The 27,619-nt window shown below is 39.0% G+C and overlaps 1 protein-coding gene across 2 annotated transcripts in view; it reads right to left on the bottom strand.

Moving 5' to 3' along the window:
* Positions 1 to 2,351: 2,351 nt before the first annotated feature.
* Positions 2,352 to 27,619, bottom strand: part of phf2 (PHD finger protein 2) — a 38,737-nt gene continuing 13,469 nt past the window's right edge. The window contains exons 2-22 of one of the 2 annotated variants that reach the window (XM_033626979.2): positions 25,010 to 25,095; positions 24,654 to 24,768; positions 24,061 to 24,221; positions 22,608 to 22,749; positions 22,314 to 22,500; positions 21,966 to 22,128; positions 21,478 to 21,565; positions 21,022 to 21,128; positions 17,868 to 17,959; positions 17,691 to 17,780; positions 15,874 to 16,227; positions 15,567 to 15,683; positions 12,640 to 12,755; positions 12,245 to 12,423; positions 10,117 to 10,184; positions 7,440 to 7,606; positions 6,216 to 6,538; positions 5,255 to 5,350; positions 5,063 to 5,172; positions 4,664 to 4,979; positions 2,352 to 2,559 (exon numbers count right to left, since the gene is read on the bottom strand). In XM_033626979.2, the coding sequence (XP_033482870.1) occupies positions 2,471 to 2,559; positions 4,664 to 4,979; positions 5,063 to 5,172; positions 5,255 to 5,350; positions 6,216 to 6,538; positions 7,440 to 7,606; positions 10,117 to 10,184; positions 12,245 to 12,423; positions 12,640 to 12,755; positions 15,567 to 15,683; positions 15,874 to 16,227; positions 17,691 to 17,780; positions 17,868 to 17,959; positions 21,022 to 21,128; positions 21,478 to 21,565; positions 21,966 to 22,128; positions 22,314 to 22,500; positions 22,608 to 22,749; positions 24,061 to 24,221; positions 24,654 to 24,768; positions 25,010 to 25,095 (3,166 nt within the window). In that variant the 3' untranslated portion in view covers positions 2,352 to 2,470. The remainder of the gene's footprint in view (positions 2,560 to 4,663; positions 4,980 to 5,062; positions 5,173 to 5,254; positions 5,351 to 6,215; positions 6,539 to 7,439; positions 7,607 to 10,116; positions 10,185 to 12,244; positions 12,424 to 12,639; positions 12,756 to 15,566; positions 15,684 to 15,873; positions 16,228 to 17,690; positions 17,781 to 17,867; positions 17,960 to 21,021; positions 21,129 to 21,477; positions 21,566 to 21,965; positions 22,129 to 22,313; positions 22,501 to 22,607; positions 22,750 to 24,060; positions 24,222 to 24,653; positions 24,769 to 25,009; positions 25,096 to 27,619) is intronic. The other variant, XM_033626980.2, reaches the window with a different exon arrangement.

Below are 27,619 nucleotides of genomic sequence, written 5' to 3'. Positions count from 1 at the left end.
CACTTTTACGTTAATACATTTTTAATGGTGTTGACTTTGGCTTGGTTTTAATTAATGACTTGGCTAAAGCAGCTGCTCAAGCTCCAGGAGGCAAGATCCTAAACTGAGTCCAGAAGCTGAGAGCTCGGGCTGATTTTTTAGTTTTTAAGGAACAAAAAAAAACAAAACAAAAAATCAGTCTGTGATCAGTGTGATGCTGGATTTGATGCAACTTCAAAGCATGACAATGTGAAGCAGGAAAAACATGTTTAGTCGTCACCACAGAAGCTGTCACATAGCGAGTGGGAGAGGAACACATTACAAAGGAGGTTTTCCACAGTAACTGTATTGCAAAAGTAAACAAGGCGGACAATCATATCATTCAACAACAATATGCTTGTTCCTCGGAGTTTGCCATTTCTCGATGTCTTAAAAAAGTGAGCCATGATCTCAAACAGAATCGTCTAAATACAGAAAAATATAGATTCAGGTCAAAAAGGATTGTAAATACTTACTAGTACTGCAAATAACAGTAAGGGAAGACAGCTACAACAGGTATCATTCACTGTCCTGGCACAGTGGATGCATTTAATAGGTCGGACATACAAAAATAAACCACAACAAAGCAATACACATATTGTACAAATAAAAACCTGAAAATATGTCCCACTGACAGTTTGATCGGAGCGCATCTCATCTCTGAGAAGTGGACGCATGGTTTACATCTGTGACTAAAACACTGCTGCTATAGAGTATAGCTCATTAAACGTTCAAAATGTCCGGACCAAAATAAAAGGGTGTGATGGAGGCGTGGACGCAGCTGCTTATAACTATAATATTAACAATAATAATAATAATAATAATAACAATAATAACATGTCAGGCTGGAAATGTTTTCCATGATAACATTGACATTGAGTGAAGACAGGATGGAGATAAAAAAAAAAAAAAATTGCTAACGTATATTCTAGTGTGTAAAATGTTTGTGATGTCCCCCAAACACACACACATCCAAAAAAACCAACAAAAAATAAAAACAAAACAGGGGAAAACAATAATCGTCTGCTAAGGGTAATTTTCACAAGTCGATGAAATATTCAAAAACAAAAACTCTTAAGAATTGTACAAGTATAAAAAAGCTACAAACATTAATAAATTACATCACTGACACATAAACACTTCACAAGGTGCTAGTAAAATAATTCCGAAACCCTTCAGGATACTAGAACTCGAACAAGAGGCTGGTCATAGAAACTTTAAGTGTTTTTTTTTTCCTTTTATATCATTTTTCCTCAAAGCTTCGTCTCTTGTTCAAACAGAATCACAATACAATTAGCTTTGTGTATGTAAGGCCATATGACAATAAAATGTATTATTTCTTCAGTTGCTTCCCAGGCAACACCTTAAAATCTAACGCAAAAAAACAAACAAACAAAAAAATCTCTGCTGTTAAAAAAAAAAAAAAAGTTCAGAAATCAGGACTATACTGTATATTCATATATATATTTTTATTCATTTATTCATAATTAGCAAAACCAGTAAAAATGTAGAATTAAGCCTTAAGGGGAAAGGATACAAAAAGTAGTAATTTAAAAGGCTATGTACAAGCTACATTCTATATACTGAACTGTGTGAAGCCGTAAAAACGCAGAGATGAGTCGGTGCTGCCTGTGAAAGCAAAAGAAGAGAGAAAGTATCCCCATGTAACTGCAAACCTGACATGGATGAGGCTTATCATGAGCCACAGGTCCCACGTAGTGTCAGAAATCCTATGATTTTCATGTTTGCCACTTCGTCCTATGTTCGCCTCACTGCTGCTGTTTCATACACAGCCGTATCCACGATTCACTTTGTGCTTTACAGTTGTTCCTTTCAGTCCCACTTCCTATCTACGCCTCAACACCAATAAATAAATATCACCGCTGATAGTGCTCTGCAAATGTTAAGTGTTAACATAAAGAGATAAATGCTTGAGTTGACTCCAATCGCTCCGCCGTACACGGAGAATCTGGGAGGGAAGAAAGGAGCTGGTTTTTCCGTTTCCATCCGTTGATCATCAGTGTGGCTGAATGATAAGCTGCATCCATATAGTAGGAATTAACGTGTAAAATCCCCGAACCCTGACCCAAGCGCACATGCAACTGAATACATGCAAGGGATACTTTCAAAAATCTTGGAATGACTGCAATGTACTTCTACTTCATGTTTTAGCAACCCCTGATAAACTGACAGCTGTAGTAAAATGAGACATGTTCTCTTAAAAAATATTTATAGTAGGTTCTGTACACTTTAATATCTGAAAGTTATAAAGTATAAGTAGAGGCAAAAACCTATTTGAGTGATGTTCTTCTTAGAAATTGAAAAATGCATGATTTTCTTTCTTTTTTTTTTTCTTTTTTTCTCCATTGTTGGCTTTAATCAGTGAACAGGGGGTGAGGTTGGGATGGGACCCAGCTCATGAATTCCCAGTCCGACAGCAGTCTGCTGCATGCTACAGGAGGAGCTTTCCATTTCGATGGATCTTTAAAATCTTTCCAAGTCTCTGTTTGGCTGTTGCCATGCCTTTCTTTAGCCGCTTAGCTGCGAAAAGAACAAGAAAAGACAGGAGATGAGATGGGACGTCCAGCTACAGTGTGAATGTTCCTGCTGCAGTAATAACTTAAAACTGCATGTCTTTTCATAGATAAAATCTTTACTCTCTTACGAAACAAAATACTTAATCCTGCCGTGCCTACATTCATGCTTTCTAGCTGCTAGGGTTTTCTTTGTCCGTGCCTTAACACTGGAGCATGGGTTTGTTTCTTGGCCCATTAATGCCACCATCTGTCCACCAGTGGAATAAAAAACTGTTGTCAGAAATTTGTATGGCCCTGTTTACACCTGGTGTTAACATGCGTCTCAGGTGATCAGATCAAATGTGGTCAGCCCTAAGTTCAGGTGTGAATGCACCCAATGTGTGAATGCACCCAATGTGTCCTAAGTGTGTCTTGAGATTGCTCAGACAGCATTCAGAAGTGGTCTGGGCCACATATGGCCACATTCTTTCGGCTAATGTGTCCTGGGCAACACTGAAGGACAGCCTACAGCTGGAGTCCTTGCTTGTACAGCTCCCTGGCAGTTTAATAAACTTCTGTTGTTGCTGTTCCACAAGTTAGATGCAGTTTCGAAGGACTGTCTCCAGAGCAGTTCTTCTGGTCGACTGATCAGGTCAGAGTCTGCCCGGTTAGCACGAGCTAACACAGCAGCGGCGGCTCACATTGCAACGCAGAGCCATTAAATGATCCCAACTTACTCACACCGACACTGAATCTGCTAGAGTCTGATGTTAAACTCGCGAGGTAAGGCTAACGTTGTTACGTTGTTAAGTTAGAGCTAGCAATGTGGGTGTGGCCTCCGGGTAAACTCTCACCAGCTGTCCCTAGTGTGAAGCTCAGACTCCAGCTCAATGTAGGAGCAACACTGCACAATCTTCTGCAGTCTGTCCCCTCCAGGTAAACTTAAAATTTAGCAGTGAACTGTGCATATGGCTCTACAAACCTCCTGCTGGTCACATGTGGTCACTCAAGACACATGGAGATACATTCTAATGCCAGGTGTAAACAGACAGACAGAGCTGTCCACTTGTGCTCCAATCACTGAAGACGCATGTTAATACCAGGTGTAAACAGGCTCTATGCCTTTCCTTCATGTTGCTATGGGACCCACTAATAAAAACATTATTCCATAGCGCCTCAAAAATTCCACAGGGAACCTTTAAACTAAAACACAACAGACATTTATAATTAATAATCATTATTTTAGTTCATGTTTGATTATAAAAATGTAATGTGATGATGCATTTATGAAATGCACTTCACTTGGTCACTGGTAAATGTGCCCACGCACATTTAGTTCAGGTTCAGAGGCTTTCGTAGAGTAACCCCGAAACCTTGAACACAAGGTGAGGGAGTAACACCGTGTTTTTATGCAGAGTTGCATTGTCTGCAATAATTGCAGCACCAATCATTTATACATAACTACATACATATATCACAGTTCATAGAACTGTCTGACAAGATGTATATACTTAACATACAGTAAAGGCAGCAGCTAAACCATAGTGCTTATTGATAATAATTAAAGTACCAATTATTAATTCCTTTCCAGATTAATTTTACATGCCTGTGATTTACTAAGAATTCCATAGAAGTTTGCTGAAATAATGTAATTGTACTGATTTAACTGTATGATTTCATTTTCTGCTGATGTGCTCTGCACTGACTTAAAAACTCTCTCGGTTATGCAAGCAATTACTTGGGATCAATTAATTGCAGACATACCAACTGAAAACATCTCTTTCCAATAAACTTCCTCATAAATTATTAGGACAGTCCTGGCTGTTAAAAATGTCTGTAAATCAGATCTACAGCCATCTTAGCATGCTAGTAAGTACTAAGCTCGGAGTGTAGCTGAGGCTGATGGGAAAGTCATCATTTTTGCAGTTTTTTTTTTTTCTCAAACCAGAAACATTTTAAACCTAATAGTGAGTAATTAATAATTAGTTGCTGACACATTTAAGTCTGGACCAAAGTGATGGTCCGGCTGACATCAATATCCCCACCATTCACATGGCTACACCCAACAGCTTTAAACTTGATGCTGTTTAACCAGTTAAAAAAAATGAAGCAGTTTAATCACGACTCACCTTTGGCGTCTGCTGACACCACACGATCCCCCTTCGCCATGCTGCTGCTGTTGGTGCTCGTGGAGTTGGTGCTGTTGTTGGGAGAAGACATTGACGGTCGCCTCTGGCTAAGAAAAACCCCCGGCGCCATGGGCTGTGGCCCTCCCGGCGACTTGACTGTTCCAGTGTTGAACTCGTGGTCTGTCAGGCTGCCATCCTGGGAGTCCAGATTGTGCTCCGGCGAGCTACTGTCCTGAGAGATTTTCGGGGGCTCCTCAATTACTATTGCCTTCTTTTTGGTGCTTTTCTTCTTCTTCTTAGTTTTCTGCTGCTCCTCCTATTGACACACATTTCATTGTTTAGCAATACTTACAGAGATAATTACCATTATTCTATAAAAGATATGTTGCCACGAGTCACCTGATGGGATAGCTTTGCTGCAGCTGCGGCCAGGCCTGTTTCTATGGAGGCCACTCGGGCTCCGTCTCTCGCTGGCCGCTCCTGCCGAGGAACTGAGGGTCCTACACGGGCTGTGATGACATCAATGCCGAGGTTTAGAACACATTTACTATATAAAAGTGTAATTCTTTTATTAGTAATGCGAGTATTTACCTGTCGGGCTGTACGGAGTGTCGTCACTGCTTTTCCTTTTTTTCGATCTGGATTTGAAAACAGGGTTATCCTCTTCAGACTCCAACGAGGGGTACACTGAAATCAAAAGATGTAACCCATTACTAACATGTCAGGCATGTAAGGTCTTCAATGAGAGGAAAATTAAACATTACCGGCCAATTATTGTCCCATATGTAAAGCATAGAATGTAACTTAAGTGCACTTATTTCTGCTTTCCGTGCATCTAAAATGGTGGAAGTTTCCAGTGACAACATGTGGGACAGCTGTGAGACAGCTGTTGACTGCCCCCTTCTCTCTGCCTGCTCACAGCACAACCATTCCACCCAGATGCTTAATATCTGATAATTAAATGATCAACGTAAAAAAAAAAAACGGCCTGTTTACAACAGAAGAAAAGAATGCCAGTGTGTGAGAAAGGCTTCACCCTGGCATGAAGATATCCGAGCGAGAATGTTCGTGCTAGGAACAACTAATTAGACACTAATTAGAAGTTCAAAAAGCATGTAAAATAACAATTGGCAACTCGTGATAATGGCTTATTAACAAGCTGGGAGGGTCCAAACAGCTGTGTTTGGACTGGGTTCACAAAGAAATGTTCCATAGGAAAAAAAAAAAAATCACAAATTAGAGCAACACAAAAGGGCGGATTTGGAAAGGAGACATGCAAAAATAAACACAAACCCTATCATCTACTTCTAATGAAAAGGCCAAATTTAGAATTAGAGACCCCGAGTTGAGCCAACACAGGTCAATCTGTTTTTAACAGCACCTGTTAGCAACAGCGAGAATCAGGCATGGCAGATAATTATTTTCTCATTCATTTGTTCAAAAACTAACCCCGTGACAGGGGCCTGACCTCAGTGAGCTCCACTCATCTGGCCTGTTCTTAACATCCTGATAAAACAGAAACAAGAGGAGTGAGTCAGCTCTTGGCGCTTACCATAATCGGAGTCCTTGAAACACGCGTCCATGTGGTCCTGGTCGTCATCGTAATCCAGACTCTCGATGCTGCTGCTTTTCCTGGGTTTCTTCGGGAGCCGTTTGGTGGGCCGCTTGCTGTTGTTGCTGCCGCCGCCTCCGCCGCTTCCTCCTCCGCTGGCCTTCTTGCCGGCCTGCGTACTGTGTGAGTTGCTCTTCGACTGGCTATTGTTTTTGGACTGGCTGTTGCTCCACGGCTGCTGCAAGCTGTCTGAAGACGACAGGTTGGCCATGGACAGCATGCCCTGAATGGCCTCCTGTGTGCTGGGAGATGCAGGTGGCTGACTGTAAGTACGTCAATAAAAAATACACAACAACACAGCCATTACACAGCAGTCAACACGCTGGCAGAGTGACTGAGAGAAATGATTGAATAAAGGCTTTGAAGTCTATGTAAATGTCAGCAGTTGTGCTATTAAGCATCATTATCATTTGACACCGGCAAAATATTAAAAATTGTACCGAATCTGGGAGAGCAGAGCAAAACTGTCAGCCCTAAATACTCTCCACAGACCTGTGATTACTTTAAGAGGCAGCTATGGAAATAAATATAGTCACACACCTATTAAGCTATTAGCCGCTGAGCTGCAACAATGAGCAAAGTGACTGTCAAACACTGCCGAAATTAACCGCGGTCGCTTCATTTCCCGCCCTCACCACACTCCCTCTTCAAAGCACCAAAACAATTTGAGAAATTAACATATTTCAGCTGATGTTTCTTTCCTTCTTTCATTGCTCATTTGTAGCTTTCAGTGTGGTGGAAACAGACCATCAAGAGCTGAGCAAAACAGCAAACAGCAGAAGGTGGGAGGGAAGCGCCTGGAGCCATGCAGCACTTTGATCGATTAAGGCGGGATGAAACAAACATTGACTTAACACAAACTGCTGACAGAATCTGCGTAAATTGTTGCTTCAGTTGCTAGTTGATTTTTCAGCTCTGAGCGAAATTATAAAATTCAGCTTTTTCATCCAATTACATGGTCGCTCAGCTGGCCATTTGTTTGTCAGTGGCTTGCCCCATTAAGAAGGGTAAGACTTAAAATTCATTTACTGTGTGGAAAATAGGGCCCCACGGGAGCCACTCAGAGACTGACGCTGTGCATGTAACTGTAACCTAAGTGTGTTTAGATGTGAAAGTTCCACTGGTGTTGAAGGAGCAGAGTGACGTCAGGCAGGGTCAGGCTACCTGTTGGTGCTGTAGTCAATCCCTCCCACTTGCTTGCTGGCCTGCAGCAGGTCAAGGATCCCCGCTGCGCTGCCGCCCTTTTTCTTGACCTTAGAGTTGCGACTTTTGCCCTCGGGCTTGGCCTCTGTGTCGATGTGCAGAGTCTCTTCGTCTGAGGAGTCCACACTCTGAGTTTGGACAAAGGGGACAGAGTAGAAACAGACATGAGAGGCACGGAGGAATATGGTGTTGCTGCCAGGGCGCTTGTTTTTAAGGTGATGTCTCTGGATTTCAGCGTTCTGGGTCCCTATGTGTTAACTTGTTACATTTAACATCTTCCTTCAGTTTCATTGTTTGTTATGTGACCTTAGCCAGAATAACCAGTGGCGGAATGGAACTAAGTACATTTACTCAAGTACTGTACTTGAGTATTTCCATTTTATGCTATTTTATACTTCTTCTCCATTAAATCAAGGATATAAATATTCTACTATTTACTCATTTATTTGATAACTTAAGTTACTTTGCAGATTCAGATTAATAATACAACATATAAATCAGCATATAAATTACATTGCATTATTACAGATTAATAGTAATGCTGATGATAGTCATTAATCTCAGCCTGTGGACCTTCTAGCCCAATACAGTGGTGTGCTGGTATCTCTTCTGCCGTCCTTTCTTATTATAGATTAAACCACCAAGTTATTTGACTGTGCTCCACCTTTACCAGCTGCAACATTAATCTTTTTAATGGGCCATTCTGCATCATGAGTACTTTTACTTTTAATTCTTCAAGTATATTCTGATGCTAACACTTTTGTGCTTTTACTTAAAATCATGTTAATGCAGGAGCTTTACCTGTAACCAAGTATTACTACACTTTGGTATTATCACTTATACTGTGGTAAAAAATCTGAGTACTTCTTCCACCACTGAGAATAACCCACTAGGGGGCCTCTGGACAAAACTTTGCTGTGGACCTCTCTGTGATTATTTAGTTTAACACAAATGTATTTTGAAATATTCACCATTTAAATTTTGACACATGGAGACAAAAGAGGTAATAGTACAGCTGCCTTAAGGCCTTCCTAATTTGATATTCCCAAAATCTTAAGCATTTAATAAAATGACCACAAAATAAGAGATACACGATAAATCTGGGGTTTCTGTGATCCCAGACAAGGCGGGATTTTCGCCCAATTGGGCTACTTCTGCTTACATTGGATGTGGAAAAACAGCATTGGGCTGGTGGATGGAATTTGGGCTGCTTTTGTCAATATTTAGCAGGATTTTGAAGATACTGGGAAAACAATATCAAGGCATGATCTGGTTCAAGGCAAGATCAAAGATAACCAAAAATGCTGAGAATTTATGATTACAGCTACGCAGCCTGCCACACTTCCATCAGTACCGTGGAAGTCTTCTAAAATAGTCAACACAATGAGATGAGGGCGTTCAGAATGCACAGGACCAAGTGTGCGGCAGTTATAAAGCCTGTCCTGGGACCATACTTGAAAGAGGACTTAAAGAAAGATATTAATAAAAATATAAAGTAATAATAAAAAATAAAAGACTCAGTAAATTAAAACGCTATTAACTGTACCAAAAACAATATTAAAAATAAATGCAGACATTAATTGATTGATAAAATGTGACATAAATTGATATTTCTGTTTTAATTTGCTTGTTTATTTATTTACCTGTGTATTAATTTTATTTATTTACTTTCCCCATTGAATTTTATTCAGTTTATTTTTTAAATTCAAATTTGCATTTTTAAATTTATTTATTCATATGTGTAATTATTTCTGTTTTATTTACCCTTTGTATTTCCCCCCATATTTATTTCCACAAATATATTTATTTCTGTATTTACTTTTTCCATATCAGAAATATCAATATATGTCACATTTTATCAGTTAATTATTGTCTACATTTGTAGACATAGTGTATTTGGTGCATTTAAATTTACTGAGTCATTTATTTATTTTTCCTTTGGCAGTTTTGGTCCTCCATAATCATATAGTTATTAAATAGGTTTAATTTTGATGGGATTTTTATTCATGTCAGTATGTGATCACTTTATTTTGATTGGCCTTCAATGCCAGAGGTGCATTTTGCAATGTATATATTTGGTTGCCTGTCAGCACTCTGTGTGGGTTGCAATAGCCTGTTTATCTAACATTTAATCTTTGGTTATTTGATGCGGATGTGAAGCTTTGTTTTCTTATGATGTGTATTATTGTGTATGTAATGGTTTTATGGTTTCACATGGGGTTTCTGGCAAGGGTATGAGTTATGCTGGTTTTTATTGAACTGGATGGGTTTTAAGTTGTGATTGGGCTGGAGAGTGACAATCTGATCTGGCAACACTGACCCCAGAGGATCTGGATCCCTGGGGTGGTTAACTTAAGTTAACTCTAAGACAACAGTATGATATGGTTTCCCGTGGCTTCTCATTAGTAAACACAATAGAGTCTGGTAAAAGTCTGTTTCTTTCCCTTCCTCTGTTCATGCCGCAGCTATTTCCTTCATCAGTGTGTGGTGGTCCACAACTTGGAGAGCTTCTTCCCCTGATTCACCAATAATTTTTTCATTTTTTTTTAGTTTTATAGGAGCACTGCTGCATGTTCTTATGCATGAAACCCCTGGATCATGATCAAATGAATTCAGATACATAACAGGTGATACGTACCTTTGTCACCAAGGGTTGGAACTTTGGTTTCTTGGCTGGCTGAATAGGTTCTTTGATGTCCGACAAAACTGTAAAACAAAATGAATTCACCATTAAGCAACAGCCAGAACACAAGTTGTTAAATATGTGTTCATAATTGATGGGAGGGCTGCGTACCAGTGCTAATGCAATACCTAATCTTCAATACTCGAAACAAAACAACACTATTTTTGGCGAACATGTTCGAACCTCACCTGATAATTACAGTGAATTTCCATTTCTATCACTTTATTCATTCAGGGGGTTATTTTGCTTTTTTGTACGTCAAGTCAATTTTAGTTATACAGCCCAGTATCACAAATTACAAATTTGCCTTAGGGGTATTTTACAGTCTGTAGAGCATATGACACCCTCTGTCCTCTGTCTGTCCAAAACGTGGCTCAAAGGACAGAAAAAACCCAGACAAAAACCCTAAATGGGAAAAAATGGAAGAAACCTCAAGAAGGAACTGAGAAGGGGTCCCACTCCCTGGACAGACATGCAATAGATGTCATGTGTTCAGAATAACCAACATAATACAAGAACAATATAGACAATGACAAAATGACACATATAATATATATGAAGAATATACAGTGGAAAAAACTGACTGATTGTTCTGTATGTGTTGGGTGCTCTTGGAAAACAGGGTAAAATGAGGAAAAACAGGAGGGCAATCCAGGCAAAAAAAAAAAAAAAAAAAAAAAAAATCAAGGAGGAAGGAAATATTATAAAGCCTTCATTGTAATGGAGCCAACATGTTTTGACCACTGTAAGGCTTAATCTGGTCTTTTAAAGATGGTTTTTGGAAACCCTGTTGCTATTTTTCCTGGGTGTAGCTAACTAGCTGTGCTCCTCAGCCTTTCTGCAAATACATCAAGAGATTACAGAGCATTAGCAGATCCACCAGAGCAGCCCCAAGCACAATTGTAAGATTCCATTCTGCAAAACATATTTTGTTAAGACAGCTTTTTCTGTGAAAGGAACAAGTGCTGGAATTCACTACACAATCATTTAAAATTAGTTGCAAACTCTACCACTTAAAAGAGTGCAGCTAAATCCTGGTTAGTTCAGCAAAGAACCTGTGCTTGTGTCTACTAATGTAATGCTTTTAACATGTGCTTTATTTTGTCTTGCTGAATTCAGTTGACCCCCTTTTAATCGCACTGCTCTAGCTGTTGTCAGCATTTCTGGATCTGTCCCAATAAACCGTAAATAAATGAATATGTTGGAAGATGGCAACTCAACTTTTAATCCTGCCTATAAGGCTTTGATTGGTTAATTGTTTTTCCAAACAGGAAAATCAATGATCACAACAGCAGACCTCACGGCTGTATGCCTCTGTGAACCATTCAAGCTTATAGTTTACAATCATGATTGTGAAAACATGGATGGATCTATACAATCAGCTCAGTTTTTGCAGAATATTATGATGTCACAGTGAAGTTGACCTTTGACCTTTTGGATATAAAATGTCATCACTTCATCATTTTATCCTTTTAGAAATTTGTGTGAAATGTGGTCACAATTAGCATAAGAACTCTTTGAGTTATGGCCAAAAACAATGTTTTGTGAGGTCACAGTGACCTTGACCTTTGTCCTCAACCACCAAATTATAATCAGTTCATTTGTGAGAGTTTGAGGAAATTCCCTCAAGGCCTTCTTGGGATGTCATGTTCACGAGAATGAGATGGACTCAGGGTCACGGTGACCATGATCTTTGACCACCAAATTCTAACCAGTTCATCACTGAGTCCAACTAGACGTTTGCATCTTCGAGATATTGCGTTCACAAGAACTGAACAGACGAATGGTTGGACAACCCGAAAACATAATGCCTCTGGCCATGGCTATCGCCACTGTGGAGACAAAAATATAACTTTACCAAAAATAAAATATACACTATACATTTACACTGAATAAATTCCCCAATACAGACCAGGAATTATTGGATCAAAGAATGAGTAAATAATCTGACCAGTCATTTAGCGCTGATTTTTAACATATTTTTCAACTCAATGTCATGTATACATTTAAGTCAGTACTAAAAAAGAGTTGAGGTTGAGGTTTGATGGTTTAAATAAACTGAAACACTACACAAAATACTCACAGGACAGATCTCTCTTGACGGTGTTCTTTTTCCGCCTGATGGGGAATTCGTCAATCTTCAGCTCCCCCTCATCTGAGACGTACTCGTACTCGTCTCTCACTGGCTTGGTTTTGTCCTCTTTTAGGTTTTGTAATGATCCGAAAACACTTGAGTTGGTCTGAGGTTTCAGCGTCTTGGAGCTGAAAAGGAAACCACAGGACAATGGTGGAGTGATGCGAGGCTCAGCCGGCCACTCACAGTGAGAAGTCCTTGAATTTGCTCTAATGGATATGGTGCTGATAGCCACATAGCTCTATAATCACCGTAATACACCACATGAGACGGTTAACATGCTCTCCTCTCCAAAGACCTTTCATGAAACGTTTATATGGCAATCACAGCCATTCCATACATACCCAAGCATTTTCTTGTGAGACATAGTAAAGCTGAATCGGTCTTTATTGCCAGACAGCGGTGTTCTGTCAAATCTGCACTCTTCCTCCATTTTCAGCAGAGAATCTGGTTTACTGTTCTGTAAAGTTAACAAGAAAATAACATCAAATTAACATCACATCATCATTTTAAAAATTCACTTAAAGCTGAAATTATCAGTATTTTTATATAGAACAGCTCAAATGACTATGTCTAACGTAAAAGGGGACAAACCACAGAGAATTCACATCGACTCTGCAGTTACCCTCAGCTCTACAGAGCATTTTAGCCTCTTTAGCTCTTTGTTTATCCGGTTTTGTCAGCCTGGTTTCCAACAGCAGTAGCAGGCAGCTGTTTTTAGCCAAAAGCTCTGATCAAATATATTAAATGGAGGAAAAAAGTAGAGCATTCAGCAGCTCACAAGTCAGGCATTTTTCTCAGGAGGTGATGGAGACCAAACACAGCGCTAAAAGGAGAGTGACAATGAACTTGGCTCCAAATAAGTTCTAATGTTGCTCTGTGTCTGCCAAACATGTGAATAGGCAGGTGTTTGCCAACATGTTACCCATAACAATTTTATAAGGTGATAATAAATATCGTGTTTACAGCTTGTTCCGATGCCACAAGCAGCCAAATTAAACAAATCAAATCAATTATTGCAGCTTTAATGTTCAGAATACAGACTCGCCCACATTACACATCCATCCTCTTATTATAGCTCGGTAACGTTCATTTAACAGTTAGTTGTTAAGAATTTTTTTCTTTTAAGATTCCTCTAAGACATAAATGATATATTTTTTAATGTTTCTAATTACTACTTTCATTTCCAATGAAGATAACTAATAAAAATATACTGTTTGATTTTCTGTTAGTGTTTTAACAGGTTTATTCTTCTGCAGAATGCCCTCCTCAGTACATATCTGGATCACAACAATTTAGTCGCCAATTCACAAGAACCTTTCTCAACATTGTTAAAAACAAACATGGGATCTGATTTTTAAACTCTTACATATTGATATAATGGCATAAGAAACCCAAAATCTTCCTGGCTCTCAAAAGGATAACAATTTCTCAAAGTAGCTTTAACTATTGATCTTTAATGCATGTGAATTTATATAAATATATCCAAACTGAACTGTTAATGTGGTTGTGCAGAGGACGCTATCTCCTCCATAACAATTATTTTTTGTCCTAAATGAATAACATTTCTAATAGTTCTGGTAAATCAGATTTTATTGTCTTCTGCCGACCATTCAAATTTCACCAATGTTCAGTTTAGAATCTGCTTGTATTACATAATTTCTAACAATCAGCGTGATACAATTCAACACATTTCCTTCTTGTTTGAGTTTTTTGACTCCTCAAATGTACTTTAAATAAACTCAAACATTCAGTATCTCATCTCTTCAGCACTGTGCACTGCGCCTTCCATTTATTTCATTACATCGGCCGTAGTTCAAAAATTCAAAAACCGAGCTAGGCATAAAGACATATACTGAAGCTGTCAACAAATGGCTACTGCAGTTAATTAGCTGAGATCCAGGCACATCATTGTGTAGATATAACAAGTAAACGCTAGGAGGTCATTTTGTTTGGTTCACACAGGGTCCCCCACACATCATCAAACAGCATGCGGATAAATCAGCCTCTCAGCTCAAGGACAGAGAATGTCCGAGAGAAGAAAGGACCGGAGCACACTATTCAATTTACAGCCTTTTATAATGCAAATGGACTAATGTGTCAAGATCACTGTGTCTTCAGAACCATTTTGTTTAAACTTTAACGCCTCTTATTTGACTCAAAAATGAAAAACTCAAAATCATATTATCATTACTTGTCTGATCGACTCATTTTAAGGTACACAATATAATCACTGTTCTGTAAAATAGCAGAAGGGGGTAATTTGATTAGAATAAAAACACTGCTGTTAAAAAGACTGAAATCATCATGATGTTAATCTCCACAGATGAATCTCATTTATGACATTTTCTGACCCCTTTTAAACTAAACCAAATTCACTGAGAGGAATGCAAAACGGCTGCCATAAAAATCACCACTGAGCAGACTGTATAATTAAGTGAAATCCAAGAATATACATTTTCAAATATTCACTCCACAACCATTTTGACTCCTCAAATTAAAGGCATGTGACAAGGGGTGTAACCTGAAACCCACATTTCACATTGTCTCATGCGTTCTTTTAATTTTTAATTGCGTGGGCCTAATTGCCCTGCGCACTACACAGAGGAGTTGTGAACTTCTACATGAATCAACAGTGATCACACATGAAGACGTGGTCTCTGGTGACCTTGCTAAATATCTAACAGGGTCTCTGCTCCATCTGCAAATGTTTGGCCTGATGTGAAGGAGCAGTGGGATGGAGATCCTTGGAGGGACTGCAGGCATTCCACAGCAGTTTGGCATTGAATTTTCCATGAAACCAAAGCCATCGAACGTCTTCCACTCAACAAAATTACACTTTTGCTCTCACAAAAAAAAGCCTCCCCCTGTTGTTCAGCAATAATGATACAACAAACTCTTTTTTTAAAAAATGATGAGGGCATATGTAAATACTTAGATGGAAGGAAGGCAGTGGATATGGACGTGGCGTAATTCCATTAGGTAAACTCTGGGAGGGTGGATGTTTCTAGAGCAGCTCTGATGAGCTGCAGGCCTCAAATGTGCGACTCGGGCCACATCATTATTTTTGCTGATTGCTTTGAAGTGAAGTGTGCAAATCACTTTTGGATGATCCTACATTTCTTTCTGCCCAGCTGCTCAGCCTGTAACCTTCACGACTGTTTGAGTCTTCTTTACTAAAGGTTTATTTGAGCTTTGAAAGGACTGTGATATTATTTACTTTGGCCTGTAACAAGCAGCCATTAGTTTAAGTCAGCTGAAATGGTCTTACCTTATACTTCCATTTTGCTTCAGTCTTGTTTTTATTCTGCTCTCTGATTTCAAACTTCTCCACGTTGTTCTGCTTTGTGATCTCCTTCTCTGACATACTCAGGACATTCTTAACAGCCTGAAGAAAGTCATGATTATTAACAGAAATATTCATCCAAGAGGAACAAAGGGCTGCTTTTACAGTGGTTACAATTGCATCTGCTAGTAGGGATGCAAACTTGCTGACATAAAGTGAAAACTAAGGATACAAGTAATCATTCCACAAAATGAGAACAGTTTAATTTACGCTAACATTACCATCCACTTACCTTTGTCTTTTTCGGGTGGTCCATTTTACTCAAGATGTCTTTTGCATGGGACTCGAGAGCTGCGAAGCTGGAGGGTTTAGGAGGCGGTGACGACTCTTTCGCTTTCTTCGCTTTCTTCTTCCCTCCTTCCTTGACCTTCGGCACCTTTGGAGGCTTGGGGGCCTTGGGCATCTTTGGGGGTTTGGGAGGCTTGGGAGGTTTTGGGGGTTTGGAGGCTTTCTTTCTGGCTTTCTCTCTGCTGGGTGAGGGGACATGGGCTGGGGAAACGGGCTCCTCAGGCTCGGAGTGGGTGGATGGGGGCTCCTCCACAGGTACCTTAATGCTGGGCTCGCTCTTAATGGCTTTCGTTGCATTCTAGAAAAAAAAGCAAGAATTAAGAAGTGTGATATAATTTTGTAATCAGTGATCAAACCCCACTGAACTAGGGCTGATATTATTAGTTAATTGATCAATTAATTGATCGCCAAAAAATAAATAAAGAAATCAGTGACAATTTTGACTATTAATTAAAGACATTATTTATCTATCAAGTGAAAATGTCTCAATATTTGCTGATTTGATGACTGTTTTGACATTTGTCATGTTTAATTCATGGTCCTAAAACAGAGATAAATCAAGAATTTATTTCACATTAATAAATAGAATAAAAACATATCCAGCTTAAGTTCTGGCCTCAAGTCTGGGAACCTCCTGACTCTAAGTGGTGTTAAGACACTTTTGTTAAGAAACAGTCAGCCAGCTAAATACAAGCTGCAGGGCTGAAAATTGTAGCCACAAGTGCCAAAAACTGCAGTTCCTCTAATGGCCACCTGAGACTGGCTCCAAGAGCGAATCAATCCCCATAGACCTCCATGTTAAAAGCTAATAATAGCTAATTTCTACATTCATGACAAGTGTACAGGGGGTGAATTTTTATATAACTCATCTGTCTACATTTTACTAAGGCTTAGAATTATGTATAATTAAGGGAGTAGCTACTTTAAGTGGCAGGTGTATGCCATATGTTGACAAGTCACTACCACAGCAACAATGTTGGTAAGGTAACATAACCATGGGTGTAACCCCAGATTCACAGAGTGTGGATACAGCCGTAGCTGTCCCTATTTTAGTGTGTTTTCAATACCAAAAGATTCTCCAAGGAGATGTTCAGTTTTTCCAATTGGAACGTTTTGCTTAATGGTTTTAAACCTGTTTTTCGCTAGCAAAAATTAGCATTAGCATTACCACAGTTAACCATAACTGTAAATGCACCATGCTAACTAAGCTAGCAGCTAGCATTAGGGTTATCTCCACCCTCCAAATATGGTCACTTCTGGCTCAAAAAACAAAACAAAAACAAGATGGCGGCGTTCAAAATGCCATACTTGAGGCTACAAAATGGGATTCCACAAACCAATAAGTCACAGAGGCTACATCTATTATTTTATAGTCTATGGCTAATATTGTTTTTTTGTATTGTTTTTGTTGTGGTTAAAATACTAACTTAGCTAAATAAATATAAGGCTGACTTGGTTAACTTTAGGTAAGGCATAGTGCTATGTAAGACTGCTGGAGAAGCTAACATTAACTTTAGCCCGGGACATAAAACCACATGTCACAGATTATTTCATACTAAATCCACTGGAATAAAGCTGACATATAAAACTCTCATGTTGTCCACGTCACTTTTTAATGACGTTCCTTTCCTTGCAACAGTCCGCACATCCAAACAACATCACCTTGTTGATGTAAAAATTGAAACCGTCACTAAAGTGTACCTAAAACATATAGAGAACAGCTGATCATGTCATGTTTATGCCAAAAATAAATGAGAATACCTCTGACAGTCTGATCTCTTTGGCAAGATCCTTAATGAGCTGTGATGGTTTCATGTTCTCTGGAAGCTCATCTTCATGTTCCAAGAGGGCCTGTCACACAGAAAACAAACAAAAAACTGACATCACTTTCATAACAGCTTGGAGGGACGAATGACACATGTTCTACCGTGTCCACACCTGTTTCTTAGTCCAAGCTCTGAAGGCTCCATTGATGATTTTGGCACCATGTATCAGGTATGGGGCTGGTTGCTTATTTGCTTTATGTAAACCTGCAGAAAAAGAAATGCAAATGTTATCGCTGAATGAATCCCGACTTTTAAACTTTGAGAAGTCAAGGCCATTAACAACAGCGTACGTGCTCGGTGCAGCAGAGAGTTTAAGAGATGTAAGTGAATAAGCCTCTCACAAACACCAGGACAGATGAGCTGACAAAGACACCATGTGAGGTTATTGGATTCTGTCAGCTCGGCGACTGTGTGTTTGGACAAACTGTCTTGTTACCAAAATGGACCAGAGCTGAGCAGCCAAACAGACGAGTGACATGTTAAAGTCCTCGAGGTACACAAGCAACATCTCCCCTCTCACACACTCTGGATCACTGTGAGTCAGCTACGCTACAAAATGTCAAATGTAACTACAGTGAGTGTATGACTGGACCCACAGTGACTCCTGACTGAAAACTCAGCTGTTTGCTGCACAATGAAATAAAAATGTTTAAATTTTATATACTATACACTACTACTATACCATGCAGTATACACTTCATATGTGACTATGTAGTTTTGTTGAACTTAAGGTCTTTACATATACTGACAGGGATTTGATTTCGTGACAAATGCAACAGGTTGTGACGTACGTTCCACACAACATGAAGGGCTGATGCTTTTATTCATGATGTAAAAGCTCAGAAAAAAATCAGCCATGTCAAAAAATTGCTTTGTTGTTGATATTTGCATTCTGTCTAAAAACTACTCGTGACAAAACAACGTTGGAAAAAATTTACTGAGGTGCGAATTATTTGCACAGAGTGTAAATGACAGTGTCACTTTGTACGTGTTCAGCATGATGTATTGCCCAAGAGTCTAATATTAGATTTTGTGCACCATACAGAAATGACTGGAAATGAATGGCTTCCTGAAAGTGCAGGAAAAACAGATAAACTTTGATTTCCTGACTACTTTCTGTAATTGTCATCAGCCACAACAGTGAACTGCATTTAACGTGTGTACTTGCATGAAAGAGCAAACATCTGCCCTGAGCACTGATTTAAAAAGTCAGCAAAAAATGTAAAGAAAACATGACTTGTAGTTTAAAATTAAAGGTTTGCAAACTATAACCTGACCTATACTTGAGTTTTAAGGCCTATATCAATATTTGTCTGATAAATCTGTTAATATATTGGCAAGTACTCATTTTTTAAACATAAACACTTGACATATACATGTTGGATAGCGATCTATGGAAGCCAAGATGGCCATATTTGCAATTACATTTTTAATGCCATTGTCTCAAGATAACAAGTTAATTATTTTGTTATCTCGAGATAACAAAACTTGATTTCTCAAGATAACAACATCATTCATCAAAAGAAAACAACCTTTGTTTTCTGTAGATCACTGATAATTATGGAGAACTCCAAAGTAAGTGTCTGCCACATTTAATCACATCTAATTTCAGCCTTTAAGATTACTGTCATGACTGCTGGGGAGGATTCATATCTGAACAGACGTCAAAGCATAAATGTGTAGTTTTGATTGCTGCAGTTATGTCATCAGAGCAGACAGTATTGTTTAATAGTTGCCAAAGATAAGAGTCTGACCAACTCCCATCTCTCGGCATCAGCCAGCAGCTGCTCTAATAAATCCTGAGCAGTTACAGCTGAGCCAGGACTGATGTGAATGTTATCTCTGACAGAAAGACAAAATGTAATTTCTGCTTGTTAGACCTTGATTGAAGTACAGTCTGATGCCTCGATCAATAATGGGCGCTCTTTGATCTGACATTTTCAGCTTAAATCAGTTGCTACGGTTGCCAAGACGCCATGGATGCATGCTGGCATGGCACTGCTGATCTCTGATAAACATTGTGAGTCGCCTAATTGGAGGAAACGACCTTTTGTTGTCTTATGATAACAACATGATTATCTTATTATCTGGAGATAATGAAGCTTGTTTTCTCCAGGTAACAAAATAATTAAGTTGTGATGTGGCATTCAAAAAAAAGAAAGAAAAAAAAGTGGCAATTCTTGGGTTTTGTGGGATCCCTTAAAAAATGTAGATTTTTTTTGGATTAAAGTTGAAGAATAAACTGTCAGTGCTCTGTCTGAGACAAACTATATAATGGGTTCAGTGTTTCTGCATGACCTCAAACTTATCTTTATTGGTTAGCTGACATATTTGCAGATACTGATATATATCTGCAATATGCAAATATGGGCAAGGCTCCATTGCAAACTCCTGATATGGTCCTTTAAACAAACCAAAGCAAAGTCGGTTATTTACTGCTGGTGGCACCCCTCCACATCGTACCTCTTTGTAATAATAATAATAATAATAATAATAATAATAATAATAATAAACTTTATTTATATGGCACCTTCGATAGAAGAAATGCAACACAAAGTGCTTAACAAAAAGTCTTGATGACTTAACTCCTTTAGTTGTAACTTTTGGCAAAGACTCACCAGTCTAGATTCAACTACATCAACTACAGCCCTGATTCATGTGAAATCATACAAATTCACCTCTAATGTGGATTTCCTATTTAATTTCAGTTTATGGCAGCAAATGCGCAGTCTGAATGTCTAAGTAGCTCTATCAACTGAAAACAGGAAATTATTAATAACATCAAGGCAAAATACCAGCAGTGGTGAAGTGAGTCTTTTTCCAGCACCTTGAAGTTAATAAGAATAATGGTATATTAATGGCGAGGACTTGTGGGTTACAAGTAGTGTGCACCACACACAATAACAGCAATCTGGCTTGAAAATAGTGGAAACATAAACAATTGGCCCAAGCCAGCTGAGGGGAGTTTAAACACAGGCTTGTAATGGAGCAAGTGATTCTAGCTGGGCCAAACCTTTTGAAGCTAATCATCTGTGAACTCGGCGATTCACCGATTTAATGACTGAAATAATATTAGAGCATCCAGCTCGTCATCTGTGCAGCAGACACGCAGCCGTACTCTGACAGTGTTTGTGTTTTCTCTGCGTTCGTGCATTCTTCTGGAGAAATGGTGAGTTAAATGAGCTCTTATGTTTACCTTAAAATACCACATATTAGAGCAAAAAAAATTTAATCCATGAATACATCAAACTGATTTAAGAGTTTACCTTTGAATCGCTCGAGGAGATGTCTTCCCACATACCAGCACGCCGTCTCAAAGTTGGGGAAGGGGGTGAGAGTTTTGACCTTTAGCCGCTTCTCGATTTCGTACGCTCTGAGGAGAATAAACCAAGATGTTTGAGCTAAACATTGTCATGCATTACCAACAGGTTTATTGCAACAAACTATGCAATTCATAAGGTATTTCCAAATGTGGAGAATTCATAAACAGATTGGTGGAATTTGGAGCTAAAAACAAGTCCTAAATGAGGACCCAGTGGAAACTACTGTGTAAGATCAGCCGAGGCCAAACACGCAATGTCTTCAAGTCACACTAAATCCCCCAAATTAGGACCTGACTGTCTGTAAGAGGCATGGTGGATCACAGCAATTAGAGTAAAAACAAGACGACGACAAGGTTGCATAAAGGCTGTGTGTGTGTGTAATATGACAGGTGTCCAAACCTCATCTGCATCTCCACACTCAGGTTGTGGACGAAGTGTCCAGAGAACGCCAGGCAGTCGACCGGAGTCAGTATTGCATTGATCCAACCTGAGGAGACCATCACATTTCAACCACCAAAATAAGTAAAAAGAAGTATGTTAAACATTTTTGCTTGAAGAATAACTTCAATGATGAATTTATTCTCAACACTGAGAAGTCAGCTAATTCTTTCAGTACTAAGTATTATATCAAACTAAATTAAAATATATTAAATGTTTCCCTTGTCATTTTATACACACTTGGTATGTTTGGACTCTTTCTGATCTCTACTATAATTTAAAATCACTTTGTAGGTCTAAATGATGCTTGGTTGGGGGTAACAGATACAGCTGTGAGTGCACTGCACCTGTAGAAAAGCTCTGATGATGGAAATGCGTCATTGCTATTATTAAGAGTTCCTCTAAACCGTGTTCAGCTATATTCATCATGACCGGAGTGTGGCTCTGACCTGATGGGATGAACAGAGTCTGCCCTTGCTTCAGAGTACATTTGTAACACTTGTCCACCTGGTCAGCAAAGAACATTTCGCTGTGATTGGACGATGACCTCCAGCGCTCGTACAGAGACAGGTTGGCAGAGGTGGGCTTGATGAGGAAAAAGATCTTTTCTCCCTGCAAACACAAACACAATCAGATTTTCTGGCGTCATCATCATCGTCGTCATATGACACACAGAGTTTAATGTATCCCACATTTCCTCTGAAGAATCTGAATATTTCTCATCATGTCAGAGTCAGACGACACTGACCGTCTGATAGCTGACTCAACACACAGGTCTAACCAGAGGTGTGACGCACCTTTAGGACGTGATACCAGACGGAGGCGCCAGCGCACTCGATGTGGAAGTCTGTGTAGCTGTCTTTGACACAGATGAGACAGTATTTGGTGACTTTTGGCTTCCCGAGCAGAGCGTCATCAGGCCAGTAGTTTTCTACCCAAGACAACCGCCGCACAATCTGTGGACTCTCCACTATACTGTTCATCCTGTCCCAGGAAAACAGAAAGAGAAATTAGTAGCAGGAGTTTTCCAGAGTGCCACCCTCAGGAGCCAAACCCCACCTCATGTCAAACATCAGACCCAGACTGCGTACCTTGCGTCAGAGAACTCCAGGTTGATGACATTTAACACTTTCTTTCTGTTTGTGCTGTAGTAATAATCGACAAACTCTTTGAGCTTCATCTTGCTATCTGTCTGTTTGGTGACGTCAACCACGTCCACACCGACATCAGGACCTGAGACAAGAATAGAGGACACAGAAGACACAATAAAACAAGAAGACAAACTAACCACCTACAGGTTAAACATTTCCTCTAAACAGGAAACTTGTGAGCAAAATATGTCTGTAGCAGTAACAAGTGATCTCATCATTGAGCAGCAATGCACAGGGGACATAAAGAACAAATGCGCCCCCTATTGAAAAGAAAATAGTATAGTAGATTTTTTTTTTATAGTAGATCTTGTGTTAAAGGTAAAATTAAAATGCAAACATTAGATGAAGCATTAATTTATAAGTTAGCTATTACTTTGCATACAGACACTCAAGATGTGCACACTGTACAAAGCACACCTTGTGTCTTTAATTGTTGTTCCCTAGTGGCTTTAGAGGAAGTAGTTGTGTGGTTACAGCAGTAATAGTTGTATTAAAATAGTAGTAGGAACAGTAAAAGTTCTTGTAGTAAAACAGGGAACCCAACAGTAGCAGGGGTATTAATGAAATTCATTTAAGTCATACTACAGTAGAACAGCTGTAGTATTAGTACAGTAGTGGCAGTAATATCAGTGGTGATCACTGCATTAATGGCTGTAGCCACAGTAGTTGTACTAGTGGTGTAACAGTAGAATACTAGCAGCAGCAACAGTGGTTCTAGTACCTATAACGGTGACAGTAACAGTACTAATAGCGGCCACAGTGCATACAGTAGATGTTGAACAAATAATTACAGCTATAATAGCAGCAGTAGCAGCAGTAGTAGTGACTATAAGAGTAGAAGAAGTAGAGCAAGAAACAGTATTAGTAGTTAATACACTAACAGTAGTATTGTGGCATAAAAGTAAAAGCATAAGTAGTTGTGATGGTTTACATGCACCATACTACCACTAATTGTTGTGATATTAATAGTAATAATTGAAGTTGTAATAGTATCAGTAGTATTGATAGTATTAGTTGTAGCAACACTACATCAGGGAACTGGTAATAACAGTACAGTAGCAGAAATAGCCCAAATACAGGTGCTGATATTGCAGTAATAGAGGCAATAAAAGCAATAGTTGCAGTGGTGCACTAGCAGCAGCAGTAGTTGCTGGAGTAGTGACAGTAGCATCACTCGTAGTGGTTGTGGTTGCAGCAGTGGTAATGACTGCAGTGATAGTGGTAGTACGGTGGTAGTAGTATCTAAAAAAGTATTGGTATCAGCAGCAGTAGTTATAGTTGGTGCAGCAGTAGCAGGTGTAGGACAAATAATCACTACAGTAGTGCTGTCGCAGTTGTAGTTAGTTACAGAGATGGAAGAGGTGACAACATCAGTGGTCTCTGAGGTCCTTACCAACATAGTTCTCCACATCACTGATGTAGAAGGTGGGAGCAGGCATGGACATGCCCAGGCCGTCCTTCTTCGGAACCAGGATGGGCTCGTTGAAGCCGACCTCCTCCAGGTACTCCATGGTCAGCTGAGTGCCGGCGAGCTTCACCACTATGTCATCAGCACTGGAACACACACACACACACACACACACACACACACACACACACACACAACCAGAGAGACCAGTGTGAGTAGTGTGTGTTGAAGCATTTCAGAAGCTTTTCATCAGTTAAAGTAATAAAATGAGATGGGAACACTGTGCACATGTGAAACAATCTGAAGGCAGATCTTGTAAAGTTATCAGACAGTGCCCCCTAGTGGGACTATTAACACAGTGAGGAATAATATTGACAGGAGGGGAATATTCAAGAGTCCCTAATGAAATTTCAAGAGGCCTAATCAACATGAATTGGATCCTTCAAATCTGATCCCAGTTAGAGAGTGTTAAGTCTATTTCAGTTATAAAGAAGGTTTTTATCTCACACTATTACCTCATCTGTGGTGTTGACAGTTGTGCAGTAAAATGTGTCAGAAGGTGTCTAAGATGTTTTTACCTTGGAAAGGTCCGACTGCGAAGCTCCTTTATGAAAACCTGGCTGCCGTTCTGAACAGCTTTGATGTCTGTGCTTTGCCCCGTGTCATGTTTGCTCCAGTTCTTTTTCTTTTTCACTGAAGGACAGAAAAAACAGACAAACAAACAAACACTCACATTGCAGCACCACAAGGCAAGAATTGACTTCAGCTGACATACAATCTTGTTTTCCTTCAAACAGTCTGATCTGTTTGAGAGTTTTACGTCATGTGACAGAAAGTTGAGAAGAAGTAAGAGGATCACATCACCACAGCAGCTGTTTCACTTTTTCTTAGTTAAGAGATATTAACACTTCAGTCACTACAGCTTGGTACTCACATGTGGATTTGCCGTGGGTCTTCTCGCAGTTTGGACAGTGATATATGTCAATATCTGGAGCGTCATCTTCATCCACCCCAACACAGCTGAAACAACACAAGAAACACTTCTTTAATTTTTAGGAATGTGACCTTAAAGGACCCGTTTTCCAAAGAATGTAGATATTTGTTAGGTTTTCTCTCTATTTCCCTGCAGTATAACAGTCGACTTGACCTGAAAGAGATGTGAAACTTGAGTTTCATAATCGGTCACAGTGACATCATGTAGGCTTCTGTTTTTATTTTTCCAAGTTACAAAGTGGTCACTGCATTGACAGCAGGGCTGCAACTGACCATGATATATATACGATCATTTAATCTGACAGTTTTTTTTCCATTGATCATTTGGTCAGTGAAATGGAAAAGCATAAAATAACAAATAATTAACTGATCCTTGAAACAGTTGTTGAAAAATTGTCTGTCGATCAACTATCTGATTTGTGACATGAACAGAAACCAGTGGTGGAATAAAAAAACACACATTTAAAATCTAAAATACATAATGGCCATGAGCAAGTGTTTGTAATTTGTAGTAAAACGAAATGTGGACCCTAAAAAAACACTAAAACAGTCCTTTAAAATGAGTCATGGCCCACAGCAGAAGGGCACCAGGCTGTCATATACAGTAAAGTGCAGGACAAGGGGACAGGACGGTGGAGGACAGCACAGTGCGTACACCAGACAGTCGACTATAAATACCCCTCTTCACTGTAAATGCATTAGCATTCTATATTTTAGTGCTGTGGTTTACAGCTGCTGTGAAAGAAGTGTTGGTTAAAGTGACACCTGTGCTTTTCATGTAATAATTGTTTCTACATTTGACAGATTACATCAGAAACATTTCAAAGTTTTGCAGCTACTTATTTCTTAGAAAGCTTGTTGTGACTAGAATGCAATCATTGTGCAAAAGTCTCTCACAGAGAAATGAAACTGTATGAGATATGAAGTAAGGCTCGAGGCCCTTGACTGGAGAGAAACATTAACGTGTGACCACTGTAGAACTGAAAGACTGAAATGTGGTGCTTCAGGTGGTGGAGTTTAGGGCTGTACGCAGTGGCATTTCATTTTTCAATTTGAAGTTTCTACTGAGGGTTTCAAGTGATGTTTCAGATGTTTGTTGTCACATTTTATTACATCATCACCCTGAAAAAACTCCCCAAACAAAATCCTCAGTTTGAATAAAGTGATTTTATCAGATTAAATGATTTTTTTTTTTTTTATTATTAAACTGTCTTTAATGAATTTAACTTCTTGTCAACATAAATACATGTAGGCTGCAGGCTAATCCACAAAGGGCACAAAATAATGATCAAATAATTATTATTATTTTAATTATTTTTAATTATTTTAATTCTATAAGCCATTATGCTACAACAGAAATGGCAAAACAAAAAAATCTTAACATTTAAAAAAAAAAAGTGTTTGGATTTTTTTATTCAAAATCTGAATGGTCCCAGACAAAAGTTCAGTGTGACTGACAGTCACTGTGCAAAAAGGACCAGGGCTGTAACCTTGGCAACACCGTTAAAAAAGTTTGGATCACACGAGTCAGAAACAATCCTCGGCAGCCACTACCGGAATCTCATTTTACAAATAATGTAATATTAATAATATTAGCAATGCGGAATCTTCATCTGCAGTTGTGCAGAAATACTGGGTGTGACAAAATAAATAGACGTGCCACAAAAAAAAAAAAAAAATTACAGTTTACTCAGGCTGGTGTGAAAGCTGTCAGCTGATCCCTGAGGTGGGCTAAACAACCGACTGAAAAGGTGTGGTGGGGTTAATTTGTGGTGTGAAGGTAAACAAACCAACCGCAGGATTTTAGAATCGCAGATGCGTGATTTTAGCGTGATTTCAAAAGATAATACTAATAATAACTCTAATAAATCGATCTGCTGATCAGGAAATCTGTCCACGATTTTAAAATTGATCTGTATTATATGTACATAACCCTAAATTATAGGTAAAAAGATGTTAAAATCACTGTGCTTGTATCTGACATCATATACTTTGTTAGTTTAAGTCTATTAAAAAGTGTGTGACAGCAATCTCTCAGTAAGTAACCTGAATTACTACTGTCTGTCAGTCATTAGCCATTTGCAGTCTAATAATATTTACAATGCTTATAATCAGTTATCTCTTCATGAGCTCTTTGAGACACCAAAGAACATAAATAAACATGTCAGAAGCATTAAAGTGCTGCATAAACTTCTGTCAGTCACCAGACTTTGCCCTTTTCCCCATGTGGGTCCTGATGATGCAGGATGATTGCCAAAACTGTCCAGTCAACAAGTTACACATCAGTCTGTTAAACTTAATGTCAACTCCTCTTGGTTTGGTTGTTAAAAAAAAAACAAAAACAAACAACTTCCTCTCTTTTTTCGCACCGACTGAACCAAACTACGCGTTAGAAAGCACCATTAAAGTTACAAAGTCAAAGTTGTGAATGAAACTGAAGCTCCTAACTAATTTGGTACAGCCTTAGTGAGGTCATAATAATGTCTGTTCTGTGTGTGTACATTGACAGCAACATGGGACCGCAGTCTAATTCCTTGTATGTGCACACATG

This window comes from Epinephelus lanceolatus, chromosome 1 (assembly GCF_041903045.1).
Source record: "Epinephelus lanceolatus isolate andai-2023 chromosome 1, ASM4190304v1, whole genome shotgun sequence".
NCBI classification, from domain to species: Eukaryota; Metazoa; Chordata; class Actinopteri; order Perciformes; family Serranidae; genus Epinephelus; species Epinephelus lanceolatus.
This window is presented reverse-complemented; position numbering and strand designations above follow the sequence as displayed.